At 52.8% G+C, this 13942-nt stretch overlaps 1 protein-coding gene across 1 annotated transcript in view; it reads left to right on the top strand.

Moving 5' to 3' along the window:
- The window catches only part of f8 (coagulation factor VIII, procoagulant component), a 128476-nt gene that overhangs the window by 25521 nt on the left and 89013 nt on the right, over window positions 1-13942 (top strand). Inside the window, exons 7-9 of the mRNA XM_072505270.1 lie at window positions 4624-4891; window positions 5493-5673; window positions 13206-13287. Of these exons, the coding sequence (XP_072361371.1) occupies window positions 4624-4891; window positions 5493-5673; window positions 13206-13287 (531 nt within the window). The remainder of the gene's footprint in view (window positions 1-4623; window positions 4892-5492; window positions 5674-13205; window positions 13288-13942) is intronic.

The following is a 13942-nucleotide window of genomic DNA, read 5'->3' as shown; positions in this document are numbered from 1 at the left end:
CGTTTCCTGGGGTGTCCTGGCCTAGATGGGCCAGGCTGCAGCCCGGGCGACTGGGATGGCGAGCTGCCAGCCTGTCATGCCCGTTGCCCACCTGATGCACCTGGGACGGAAGGGGGGGAGTCCGAGGTGTCGCGGTGTTCCGGGACCTCCCCTACAGGGGGACCCGGGACGGACCACAGCACCTCCTCCTCCCTCGGGGTGCCCGATGGCCCCCAGGCCTCTACATGGGTGGGGGATGCGAACGGACTGGCCATCCGACCCCCCCCCCCCCCCCCGACATCTGGCGCTGCCAGTCCTGGAGGCCCGTGTTGGTATCGACAGGGGTCTGCAGGTTTGCAGCCATGGAGCTCAGGGGATTGTCAAACCCTGTCTGTGACAGTGCGACGCCGGCTCGTACATGGCCACTGGCGCCGATGCCCTCAGCGATGGCCTGCTGAGACTGGGCCATGGCCTGCAGAGACTGGGCCATGGCCTGCAGAGACTGAGCCATGGCCTGCAGAGACTGGGCCATGGCCTGCTGAGACTGGGCTATGGCGTTGAGCGCCTCTGCCATCTGCCGCTGGCGCTGGCTCATGGCCTCCTGAGAGAGGGCAGCCATGTCCTGGGCCACAGACGCCGCCTGCACGGAAGGCCCCAGGCCTCGCAAACCGTTCACCATGTCTGACACCGTCGCACCCATTGCCTCCACCGCGGACGACACCCGTGCGGTGTCAGCCTGGGTGGCACGCATGACCGGCACCACTCCCAGCTCCTGGACGCGGGTGGACTCCTCCACCTGCGACTGCAGCCGCCGCAAGCCGGCCGTCACCCTCTTCGCTCGTCTCCGGGTCGGTGGTTGCATCGGGTCTATGGGTTGGTGTGGTAACTCCAGGAACCCGGGATCCATCTGGGCGGCAGATGTTCGCTTGGGCTGGGCTGCCCTCCGACCGCCCGGTCCCTCTGCTGCTCCTACCTCCACCTGCTGTACCGGGACGGCTGTGTTGTGCGCACCAGTGAGTGTACCAGACGCCTCATCACTAAAGTGCCCAACCGTGGTGAGTGTTTCTGCGATGGTGGAGGGTGTTGGTGACAGCAGTGGCGTTGTGTCGTGCGCATCGTCCCACTCTGAGTCCATGGCACTTTGGGGTGGGGGTTCGTCTCCGCCCATCCAATCTGTGTCACTGTCCTGTATTTCAGTTTCCTGGGTAGTGGTGTCCTGGGTAGGGGTGTCCTGGGTAGTGGTGTCCTGGGTTGTGGTGTCCTGGGTAGTGGTTTCGTGGCTCGGCTGTGACGGGGGCCTGTGGCTGCCCCTCTCGTCGCTGGGTGGCACACGCCTGCGTCATCGCACCCGCACGAGACGAGGGCGTTGTCTCCCTGTTGCTCCAGGTCTCTCCATCTCCAGTGGTCTCCGAGGGACATCGTGCGGGCGTCGCATGCCAGAGGGTCCGGGTCTCTCCGTCCCCCGTGGTCTCCGAGGGGCATCATGCGGGCGGTCTGCATCTGCGGGGATGGGTGCCTCGACGTTTGCTCCTGCGATACACAATTAAGCATGCATGGTTAGATACGCAGGCAGTGATCAGGTGATATGGGGGAGGGGGATATAGGGGAGGGGGGATATGGCGATGGGCTGTCGGTGGCTCACTGGCTGGTGGGCCCCCGACCTCAGCATCAGCAACCTCCCGGTCCTCAGGTACGCCAGCCAGTTCCAGGGCCCTTCCCTCATGTTCGGTCAATGGCCTCTCATCAGCGGGGCCTCCTCCAGTCCTCACATGCTCCCTGGTGTTGTGTGCGCGTTTCTCCTGTGAGGGGGGGGGGGGGGGGGTGGCAGGGGTAAAAGGCAACAGTGTTAGACAGGTATATGAATGCACGCCATCGGTTGCGCGTGTATTGCAGAGGTTAAGGTTAGGGCTGGATTCACTAGGGGAAATGGGGGAAGGCGGATATGGGGGAGGGGGATATGGGGGAGGGGGGATATGGGGGATATGGGGGATGGGGGGATATGGGGGAGGAGGATATGGGGGAGGGGGGATATGGGGAGGGGGGATATGGGGGATATGGGGAGGGGGGATATGGGGGAGGGGGTATATGGGGGATATGGAGATCGGGCATGGGGGGGGGGAGGCTCACCCTGGCTCCTCTGACGAGGTTGTTCACCTTCTTGTGGCACTGGGTGCCTGTCCGTGGTGTCAGGGCCACAGCGGTGACGGCCTCTGCCACCTCCCTCCACAGACGCCGGCTGTGACGTGGGGCAACTCTGCGGCCGTGCCTGGGATACAGGGCCTCCCTCCTCTGCTCCACTGCGTCCAGGAGCGCCTCAATGTCACGAGACTGGAACCTCGGGGCTGAGCGGCGGACGGTCATCCGGTCGGGTGTTCTGGTCGGGTGGGGGGAGCAGCGCGTCCTTAATGAGCCGTCATACACGCCGCACGGCGTGAACCACGTGAGCCAGCGCAGATAACGTCACGTCGCTGCTAGCCCCTTCCGGGCCGGAGACTTTGCGACGTTTTTGGCGGCGTGATGCAGGTGGGATTTGCACCATTTTTGCCGCCGGTCGGTGGACTTTGCGCCGATAACGGAGAATTTCGCCCATGAGTCTAATTGCCACTCAGAAGAATTAAATGAAAGTCTATATTCATTCACTTGCAGGATGTGGTTAGAATGCTGGTTAGACCAGCATTTATTGGCCATCCCTAGTTGCCCTTCAGAAAGTGGTAGTGAATTGCCTTCGTGAACCACTGCAGTCCCTGAGGTGTAGGTACACCCACAGTGATGTTAGGGAGGGAATTTTGACCCAGCAACATTATGTTTAGTGTTCGATGTCTAGCAAGGAATCTACCAAATGACTTGTGACTTGTCCAAACCAGGATCTTTATTACATCACACATGGTAGGGCCGCACGATGGCACAGTGGTTAGCACTACCGCCTCAAGGAGTGGATGTTCCAGGTTCGATCCCGGCCCTGGTCACTGTCTGTGTGGAGTTTGCACATTCTCCCCGTGTTTGCGTGGGTTTCGCCCCCACAACCCAAAAATGTGCAGGTGGATTGGTCACACTAAAAAATTGCCCTTCAATTGGAAAAAATGAATTGGGTACTCTAATTTTTTTTAAAAATCACACGTGGCAAGATAATGATCTGTTACAGAGCAAGTTATCATTGGAGTTTCTTTGTAATCCTCTGGAACTACCCCTAGTGCACGCCTGTCCTCTTGTACATCTTATAACCATCTGGGGATCACCGGATGTGCCCCCATTTATATCTGAGTTCCTTGTCACTTGACCACTTTCTTGCGACCGCATGGTGGGTCCGTACTGCCACCTGCTGGTTGGAGGTCGCACCACCAGCTATTCTATGATAATGCTTACAGGCACCGCTCTGAAAACATTAATGTTTGTTTACAACCATCATTGCTATTTTAACCTTATACATTTGTGCTTTGATCAACAATGAAAATTAATTTAACTAGGGTGTCCATAAACAAGATATGCCCGTCAGCGTCTGTCTCTTTCGCACGTATCATTGTGCCTCCCTCATGTTATCATCTCTGTGATGATTTGGGCTTTTGTCAGCCTGTTCGAAGATTGGTTTTCGGGCCAGCCTCTTATTTCTTCTCCGATTTACTCTGTGCCTTTGGAAGACATGCTTTCGCGATTTCCACGTGTGCATCCTCAGCTCCTTTCTTTTCCTCTTCCTGCCATGCCACTGTTTGCTGCTTCTCGCTGTTTCTTTTATCTCTGGTTTGTCAGTGATACCCTCACCTTCTCATTTTTTACTTTTATATGTGGGACGAGCTACGTCTCCCAGTCTTCTCCTCTTTCTTCTTCTTGTTCTGCCAATGGGTTTACAAGGTCTTTGTTTGGTGTTTGCATTGAGGCTTGGCAGCCTCTGGTTTGGTACTGGTCTGCACCCTATGCTCGGAGGTTTACTGAGTTTCAGGTGGACCCCGAGGCGCCGATGCATCATCACTGGGTTGTGTGACTGAACTGGCTAGTCCAGTTCAGTTTCTGATCAATGGTAATCTCCAGGATGTTGATTGTAGGGATTTCAGCGATGTAATGCCATTGAATATCAAGGGATGGTGGTTAGATCCTCTCTTGTAGGAGGTGGCAAGCAGCTCTCTCCCTCTCGGTGATTAGACTGTGAGGAGAGCAGGAGCATAGATCTAGCTCAGGGCGACTAGTGTGGTCAGACATAGCTACTGTATGTAAACTTTGTAACCTTTCTATTGATATTGATCTTAAAGTAAGAACTCACGCAATTGTTAATTCTGTTACTCAATAAACCTTTCAATATTTCTGGACGACTTCAAGCCTTCTTCATCAAGGTACAAAAAGCCTCTTCAACAACTGGATTGAGTAACGCATGTTACGCACAGTAGTGCTACCAAACACACTACAGTAAGGTAACAAAAGACTTAATGGGCTAATTCATATCGTCGCATTTTCTAATATGAGCTCACTGATAGAAATAGGCAAATGGCTTTAGTTTTTTGGGCATTTGCAAGTCACAGGGCTATTGGTCCATTCATGTGCAGTGAATGGGGTTTGCTTAATAGGGGTGTTTGGTTAAAGAGGATGTTTTGCTAGCCATATCAAGATACATGAAGAATTCTCAAGTTTGCTTTCTGTTGCTGTCTGTTACAACAGCTGGAATGAAGGCTCATTTCAATATTGAGGGCATCTGTGAAGAGGACACTGACGTTTGGAAAACGGGGAAAGTGGTGGACAAGGAGGAAGAAGATGATTTTAATAATTTTGAAGATGGGGAAAAGGATGAGGAGGAATTTCAGTTACAAATTAACTACTTTCCACGGACAACTGTTACCAAAAGTAGGTCAATGGAATGGATTTATTATATTGCTGCTGTGGAGTGTAAATGGGATTATGCTCCAACCCTTCCAGACTACGTGAGCAGGTACAGTCCTTTTGTCTTCATTCCCTTATTGATGTGTCTTGAAATATCTTCTAAGCCGATGTCTTCTGCAGGAATATCACTAGTAGGGCAGGAGATGCTGGTAAAAGCTTCTTCTGAAAGAGGTCTCCAGTTGGGCATCTTCTAGAGCTCTGTGGGTGTCTTTTGTGGGGAAACGCTGAGCAGACACACCCACAGAGTGGAAATGAGAGTGATGACATATTCAATTAGTTATCAGTGTAACGTGCCACCGGTGGCAGAATAATGACCCAGGATAATAATAATTCTATTAATTAATTATAACAGTGCAACTCAGCACCCACCATGGAAAGGGAATTATATTGAAAAAAGGAAAAACATTGCTCCATGTGGAGGTCACTTTTGTCTATGTCCCAGCAGTTTGGCATTAAGCAGCTTTGGCAGAGTATAGGAACAGTGCACTCTCACCTGATCTCAGCCGTGGGACAAGGGATAGCACAGAAAAACAACTTTAAAAATTAATTAAAAATAAGAACTAGGCCAGCTAACAGCCGTAATGGGAGAAACAACTTGCTGATGATATTTACTTCCGAATCTTTGTTTTTCGTGTTCTTTCTCCCTACAGTGAGCTGAGAAGCAAGTTTCTAGAGAGGGGCCCAGACAGAATTGGGAAGGAATATAAAAAGGCTGTTTACATGGAGTATACGGACAACACATTCACGGTTGTAAAACACAAACCAGGTCCGGAGTCGTCAAAGGGAATTCTAGGCCCAGTTCTACGTGGAGAGGTCGGAGATCGCTTTAAGGTCAATTGTTTTAATGGATTCATGGGGCAGAATTTTCCCGCAATTGCACAGAGTCAGAAGGGAAGAACTGTGTGACACTTGCTGGCTTCACAAACACATATTCTCGCCTGATTTAACAGAACTCTGTGCAATTTCAAAGTGCTGGAGATAATCCCACAGCCAGCTGGTGGCCGGGGGGCAGTGGGGAGTCAGTAAACACCAGCAAAGTTGAGATTCTGAGTTCAGGGCGCCTTTTTTAAAAGGCCCCTACCCCACCCAAAGATCGGTACCCCTCTTGCCGCCATCAGGGCACCTCCCCCCAACCCCCCCTCCACCTCGACAGGCACAGCCCCCATCACTGAAAGCAGGCCCCTTCCACACTCTCCAACCCGCACCCAAATGAATGTACAACCGCGCCCCCCCCCCCAAACAACCATTCCCCTCACACGCAGAATGGGGAATCTCCAATGGGGCTCTCCTGAAGGCCACCCCCTGGCAGTGCCAACCTGGCACTGCTCTGTCAGCCTGGCAATGCCAATCTGGCAGACCCAGGGCAATGCCCGGCCATGTCACTCACCACCTAGGAGGCTATACGCACCTCCAAGCCCCCAGCGTAGTTATCACAATTGGTTCTCGTTTCTGAAAAGCAGTAGTGATTCTCACAGGTGTGTTGTCAGGCTGAATGGATGGAAGGGTAAGACATGGGCAGACAAGCCTGGTAAATATATGTAACTGGATTAAAAGTTATGGAAATCACATTCACGCCCTGATGGGGCGGGCTGGGGGAGATCTCAAACCGACCTCCTGTGAGATTTAGCGTCCATGACAGGATTTGCGCCCATGGTGAATGGTGCCGCTAAATCCTGCCCATGGTTTGTAACAGTAATGGAATGGTAATGCCATTGTTTTGGGACAGGGTTTAGAAAACAACAAAGTATATCACGGCGTTCACCTGGCCTATAACTGTTTATTGATTTTGGTTACGATGAGCACAAGGGCCTGCCTTTCAGGTGTTACGCAACAGGGTTCTTAGGCGCTTTTAATCAAAAAATAAGCTTTATTGTACGAATTTAGTTAACATTTGTATAAACACACTTCTGTGACAAGATAGGGAAGGTGATTGAGGAGTATGTGGGGTTTAATTGCACGGTGGAGGTCTCACGGTCAGTAACCTGAGAGGCTCTGGTGAGGGGGGAGCTGATCTCGTTTCAGGCGAAAGTGGAAAGTGCCATCGACTGAAAGAAGAGATTTTGGAGGTGGATGGGAGGTACGTGGGGGACCCGGACCCGTGTCTCCTGGCAAAGAGGAGAGAGTTGCAGACGAGATTTGACCTATTGTGCACGGGAAAAGGGGTGTGTCAGTTGAGAAGAGCAAGGGGAGCTATCTGTGAGTACGGGCATGAAGGCAGGTCAGCTCCGGAGGGAGGTCGCGGCGGGGGAGATTGTTCAGGTGCGGGATGAGAAGGGGGAACTGGTGGGGGCTCCAGAACAGATTAATAAAGTGTTTGAGGAGTTCTGTAGGGACCTGTATAGGTCGGATCCACCGGAGGAGGAGCGGGAGATGAGGGGGTTTCTGAATGGGTTGGAGTGTCCGAGATTGGGGGAGGCGAAGAGGGCAGGGTTGGAGGAGTCGGTAGGGGAGGAGCAGGTGAAAGTGGTGATTGGTAGGATGCAGGCAGGGTAGGTGGTGAGGACTGATGGATTTATTGTCGAATTTTATAAAAGATTTAAGGATAGGCTGACCCCATTGATGGTGGGAATGTTTGAAGATGCAATGTCAGGGGTGCCTTGCCACAACCAATGGGGTAGGCTTCCTTTTGCTAAAGAAGGGCAAGGATCCGGTGGAATGCGGGTCGTATAGGACCATGGGCGAAATTCTCCGGAAACGGCGCGATGTCCGCCGACTGGCGCCCAAAACGGCGCAAATCAGTCGGGCATCGCGCCGCCCCAAAGGTGCGAAATGCTCCGCATCTTTGGGGGCCGAGCCCCAACCTTAAGGGGTTGGCCCGCGCCGGACGAATTTCCGCCCCGCCAGCTGGCGGAAAAGGCCTTTGGTGCCCCGCCAGCTGGCGCGGAAATGACATCTCCGGGCGGCGCATGCGCTGGAGCGTCAGCAGTCGCTGACGGCATTTCCGCGCATGCGCAGTGGAGGGAGTCTCTTCCGCCTCCGCCATGGTGGAGACCATGGCGAAGGCGGAAGGAAAAGAGTGCCCCCACGGCACAGGCCCGCCCGCGGATCGGTGGGCCCCGATCGCGGACCAGGCCACCGTGGGGGCACCCCCCGGGGCCAGATCGCCCCGCGCACCCCCCCAGGACCCTGGAGCCCGCCCGCGCCGCCTTGTCACACCGGTAAGGTAGGTGGTTTAATCTACGCCAGCGGGACAGGCATTTTAGCGGCGGGACTTCGGCCCTTCCGGGCCGTAGAATCGCGGGGGGGGGTGCCTGCCAACCGGCGCGAGTCCCGCCCCCGCCGAATATCCGGTGGTAGAGAATTCAGCAACCGGCGGGGGGGGGGGGGATTCACGCCAGCCCCTGGCGATTCTCCGACCCAGCGGGGGGTCGGAGAATCTCGCCCCATATCTCTGCTGAATTTGACGGCAAGATAACGTAAAAGGTATTGCCATTGAGGTGCCTGGAAGGGTGCCTTGCAAAGGTGATTGTGGAGGTCCAGACGGGGTTCATAAAGGGAAGACAGTTGTCCTCGAATGTGTGGAGCTTGTTGAACATGGTGCTTTCTCTGGCAGAGGGAAGGGAGACGGAGGTGGTAGTGGCATCGGATGCAGAGGAGGCATTCGATCGGGTGGAGTGGAGTATTGATGGCAGTATTGGAGAAATCTGGGATTGGTCCTAAGTTTGGGGCATGGGTACAGCTGCTCTATAAGGAGTCGATGGCGAGTGTGCACATAAACGATATGAGCTCAGGGTATTTTGCATTACTGTGGGGTACGAGGCAAGAATATCCCATGTCCCCCCTTTCTGTTTGATGTACCATCAATGACTACGAGACGAATGGTGAACAATTGAGGCTTTATTGTGCTAGATGTTAAGCCTCCTGCAGCTGGAGCCTGAATGGGGGCAGCGCAGGAGAGCATACGCTTTTATACAGAGCCTGCTGTGTGGAGCCAGCAGGCCAGGATTTATTGTAATGACTGCAGTACAATGGCAGTCCCGTAATGATCAGTGGTGTTTCCCACATTCACTCCCTGTTTAAAAAAAGAGTCCAGCGGGGGTGAAGCGACATTACAGGTTGAGTCTGTCGGGGGCTTTGACCCTCCACCGCGGTCGCCTCAGCCCCGGTTGTGGTGTGGGCGCCGATGTGGGTACCTGCGACGCCGGGAGTGCGTTGTCCTCTCCTTCTTCACCCAGTCGTGGATCCGGTGGGGGGGGGGGACGGGCGCTGCCGGGGTGGAGGTTGCGGTGATAGTCGCTGGTGGGGGGGTGAACGGCGCAGGGGCGGGGTGGTAACCGGAGGGGGAGGGGACGGTACCAGGTTGGGGGTGGTGGTGATGGTGGATGGGGAACCAGCGGGTGCCAGGTCCCGGAGGGAGACTGTGTCCTGCCGCCCGTCATGGTGTGCCACGTAGGCGTACTGTGGGTTCGCATGGACGAGGAGGACTTTTTCGACGAGAGGGTCTGATTTATGGCTCCTCGCATGCTTCCGGAGGAGGATGGGCCCAGGAACTGTCAGCCAGGTTGGGATCGAGACCCCCGAGGTGGACTTCCTGTGGAAGGCAAACACACGTTCGTGAGGGGTCTCATTGGTAGCAGTGCACAGGAGCGACCGGATGGAGTGGAACGCATCGGGGAGGATCTCCTGCCAGCGGGAGACTGGGAGACTCTTAGACCGAAGGGCCAGCAGGACGGCCTTCCAGACCGTCGCATTCTCCCTCTCCCTCTGCCCGTTTCCCCGAGGGTTGTAGCTGGTCGTCCTGCTGGAGGCGATGCCTTTGCTGAGCAGGAACTGACGCAGCTCATCGCTCATGAAGAAGGATCCCCGATCGCTATGGATGTAGATGGGGAAACCGAACAGGGTGAAGATGCTGTGTAGGGCCTTGATGACAGTGGCAGAATTCATGTCAGGGCCTGGGATGGTGAAAGGGAAATGGGAGTACTCACCAGTTACATTGAGGAAGTACACGTTAGTCAGTGGTGGGGAGGGGCCCTTTGAAGTCGATGCTGAGGCGCTCAAAGGGCGGAAGACCTTTACCAGATGTGCTCTGTCCGGCCGGTAGAAGTGCGGTTTGCACTCCGCGCAGACCTGGCAGTCCCTGATCACAGTCCTAACCTCCTCGAGTGAGTAGGGCAGGTTGCGGGCCTTGATAAAGTGGAAGAACCGGGTGACCCCCGGGTGACAGGTCATTGTGGAGAGCCCAAAGCCGGTCTACTTGTGCGCTGGCACATGTACTGTGAGATAGGGCATCTGGGGGCTCATTGAGCTTCCCAGGGCGATACAAGATCTCGTAGTTATAGGTGGAGAGTTCGACCCTCCACCTCAAGATCTTGTCGTTCTTAATCTTGCCCCGCTGTGTGTTACTAAACATGAAGGCAACCGACCGTTGGTCAGTGAGGAGAGTGAATCTCCTGCCGGCCAGGTAATGCCTCCAATGTCGCACAGCTTCCACAATGGCTTGGGCCTCCTTTTCTACTGGGGAATGGCGAATTTCTGAAGCATGTAGGGTCCGGAAGAAAAAGGCCATGGGTCTGCCCGCTTGGTTGAGCGTGGCCGCCAGAGCTACGTCGGACGCGTCGCTCTCGACTTGGAAGGGGAGGGACTCGTCGATGGTGTGCATCGTGGCCTTTGCGATATCCGCAATTATGAGATCTTGTACCGTCCCGGAAAGCTGAACGAGCCGTCCGATGCCCTATCTCGCGGCACTTGTGCCAACGCACAAGTGGACCGTCTCCAAGCCCTCCATGAGGACCTCTGCCACCCGGGGGTCACTCGTTTCTACCACTTCATAAAGGTCCGCAACCTCCCTTACTCCGTCGAGGACATCCGAACAGTCACCAGGAACTGCCAAATCTGCGCAGAATGCAAACCGCATTTTTTCAGGCCAGATAGAGCGCACCTGATAAAGGCTTCCCGTCCCTTTGAACGCCTCAGTTTGGACTTCAAAGGCCCCCTCCACTCCACCGATCGCAACACGTACTTTCTTAACATCGTTGACGAATACTCCCGCTTCCCCTTCGCCATCCCCTGCCCCGACATGACCGCGGCCACGGTCATTAAAGCCCTTGGCACCATCTTTACCCTGTTCAGTTTCCCCGCCTACATCCATAGCGACAGGGGGTCCTCCTTCGTGAGTGACGAGCTGCGTCATTTCCTGCTCAGTAAGGGCGACCAGAGCACCATCTCGACTCATCGAATCGACTTAAGATGTATATAATTCAGTGGCCCAGTAAAGCGGCATTGTTGTAAATAGTTAACGCTGCAAATCGGGTAAAATGTGAATAATTTTGTGGCCCAGTAAAAGCGGCATGATTGTATATAGTTCAATGGTTAAGGCACCGACCCTGTAAACCCCTACCACCATATCACCCACCACCCCACCGGGTTCTTTTTTAACAAGGGGAGAATGTGGTGGTATGTATTAAGGGTAATACGATACACCATGAATGCCGAGGAGCCATTGGAGGACAGATGCTGGATCCTGATTGGATCCGCCGCCTACTGGGCTCCACCCAGATAGGCGGTATTGTGGTGATACACCACTGTACCTCCCTACCATTGTACATAGTATATAATAGTTGTGCGTAACGTGGCCCTGTAATACTGTGTATTGTACTGTAACTCTGCAGAGGTTCGGTCACTGGTAGGTAACCCGACCTGGCCACGGAGAGCTCCGCCTTAGCCACTCCCCCGGGAGTCAGTATAAGAACCTCTTCTGGGACAGCCCCCATTCTTTCTGGGGTCGTCTGTGTCGGGTAAGCCTCCCATGTAGTATATTAAAGCCTGAGTTAAAGTCTCACATGTCTTTGTGGTTCTTGACGCTTAGCGCATCAGGTATATGAACCTGGGTTAATCCCCGCAGCTGCATTCTGTGACTGAGCTGCTGGGGAACGAGTCTGAACAAGTCTGCCCAATAAAGCCTCGATTGAAGTTCTTTACGTCTCGCCTCGTGTGTGATCGATGGTGCTACAAGAGCTAAAGGAATGGCCACCAATAGTGGAGGGATTAACTGAGTAAGAGAGATATGATGGGAAGTCCAATCTTGGCAATCCTACCCATTTCATTCAATGAGTTGCTGCATTGCAGCCAGGTCCTTGGAGCACTGTGGCTGGCATTGACCTGGTCAGCCACTTCTGTCCTTTAATTATGGATGATTTTATGAGCCACTGTCACCCACTACAAGTACAAAGTCTTACAACACCAGGTTAAAGTCCAACAGGTTTGTTTCGATGTCACTAGCTTTCGGAGCGCTGCTCCTTCCTCAGGTGAACCCACTACAAGGGAAGAGGACAGCTTCCAGATTCTCGTGCTCCACAAATACAGAGAATCTTGGAACCCTGGGCAGTGTATTGTCATCTCAATAACACCTGTTCTCTCTAGCTCTGCTTTAATAGCATGCCTTTCTCTAAAGAGCTACAGGCTGACTTTAAGTGGTAGCTCCTGACCTGCCAGATTCTCCAACCTCCCTTTGGCAAACTGCTTCTAAGGAGCGCAGTTAGCACTAGCTAAGCAGATGCCTGCCCATCACCTGCCCAATATACACATATCATGCATCTCTTGGTAACTCGCTCTAATGTATCCCACACTCCATTTTTCCTCATTACAGAACTCTGGAACATATTCCTAACTGTTACATTCTCAGATATTTTGCTTCCTTTGCAATATCACTCCCTGATGCAACTTGTCTTCCCATAGATTAACAAGACCCTTCAGACATGTCACCTTCAAACTGGAGGGTCAATCAATATTGAGACTGTCCACCATTGCCTGACCTCTGCATTTTCCCCACAAAGGCTGCAGATTGACAAGAACTGAACACATGTCCCAACCAAAGCATTCGTTGGGATGAGTTCTCAGTACTGTCAGTTACCCCCAACTCCCCAATTGGGCAGCACAGTAGCACTGTGGTTAGCACAGTTGCTTCACAGCTCCAGGGTCCCAGGTTCGATTCCCCGCTGGGTCACTGTCTGTGCGGAGTCTGCACTTTCTCCCCATGTGTGCGTGGGTTTCCTCCGGCTGCTCCGGTTTCCTCCCACAGTCCAAAGATGTGCAGGTTAGGTGGGTTGGCCATGCTAAATTGCCCTTAGTGTCCAAAAAGGTTAGGTGGGGTTACAGGGATAATAGGATAGGGTGGAGGCGTGGGGCTTGAGTGGGGTGCTCTTTCCAAGGGCCGGAGCAGACTCGATGGGCCGAATGACCTCCTTCGGGACTGCAAATTTTATGATTCTATGAACTCCATCAGCCTCCAACCTCTAACTCCATGCTGTGGCCAATTATTGCCAGAGTCCATCTCACATTTCCCATTGACATCCATTTTATGGAGACATTATGAAAAGTAATTGCACTCTGCATCTAAAAATGTTGGTCCTTTCTGTATGATACAGATCATCTTTAAGAATCTCGCTAGCAGACCATACAATATTAAACCACATGGACTGACAGAAATAAGGGTGGATAAAGCTGAAGGTAAGAAGGAATATTATTGGAATCACAAGGTCAAAGTAACCCGTAATGGGGTCGGACTGTCCTGAGTTTATACTTAGGACCTCTTTGGTCTGTGATAAAAAATACCTGCATTCTTATGTATTACAGAAAAAGTCTGTTGTAATGTGGTTAAACACGTAAACATGCTAGTTTACAGATTACCTGAAATTTACAAATCCAACACAAAAAGACACCTGCGGTGTGTCACAGGTGGGATGTGGGAACTATGAGGGTTTGAAACAAATACATGTTCTGTTTTCTGAGCACTGGTGGACAATTGGAGCCATGGGTAGAGAAGGAAACTAGACAACCGTGTCCTGGAAGCCAAGAACATCTGTCTGCCTTATTACTGTAATTTAATCTTCACTGTCAATGTTATTTAGCTGTTGTATTAAACGCCATATATAATTATATATAGGTGAGATGGAGTTAATCATTGGGTCATGCACTTCATTTATCAAAGTTTTCTGCAGGATGGAGTGCCTTGAAGGGTAATCACTTTTGTCTTTCCCTCTTTGGCTAGTGGCACACTGACACTGAAGAACATTATAAACGAAGAAAAATTATTTAAGGCCAGAGAAGAACCCACCGACATACATCAGAGAGTTATCATTCCCTCTAATATTGCTCACATACA

The sequence above is a fragment of the Scyliorhinus torazame genome, chromosome 5 (genome assembly GCF_047496885.1).
Source record: "Scyliorhinus torazame isolate Kashiwa2021f chromosome 5, sScyTor2.1, whole genome shotgun sequence".
NCBI lineage: Eukaryota > Metazoa > Chordata > Chondrichthyes > Carcharhiniformes > Scyliorhinidae > Scyliorhinus > Scyliorhinus torazame.
The sequence above is the reverse complement of the archived record's forward strand: the minus strand, read 5'-3'. Positions and strand labels throughout refer to the sequence as shown.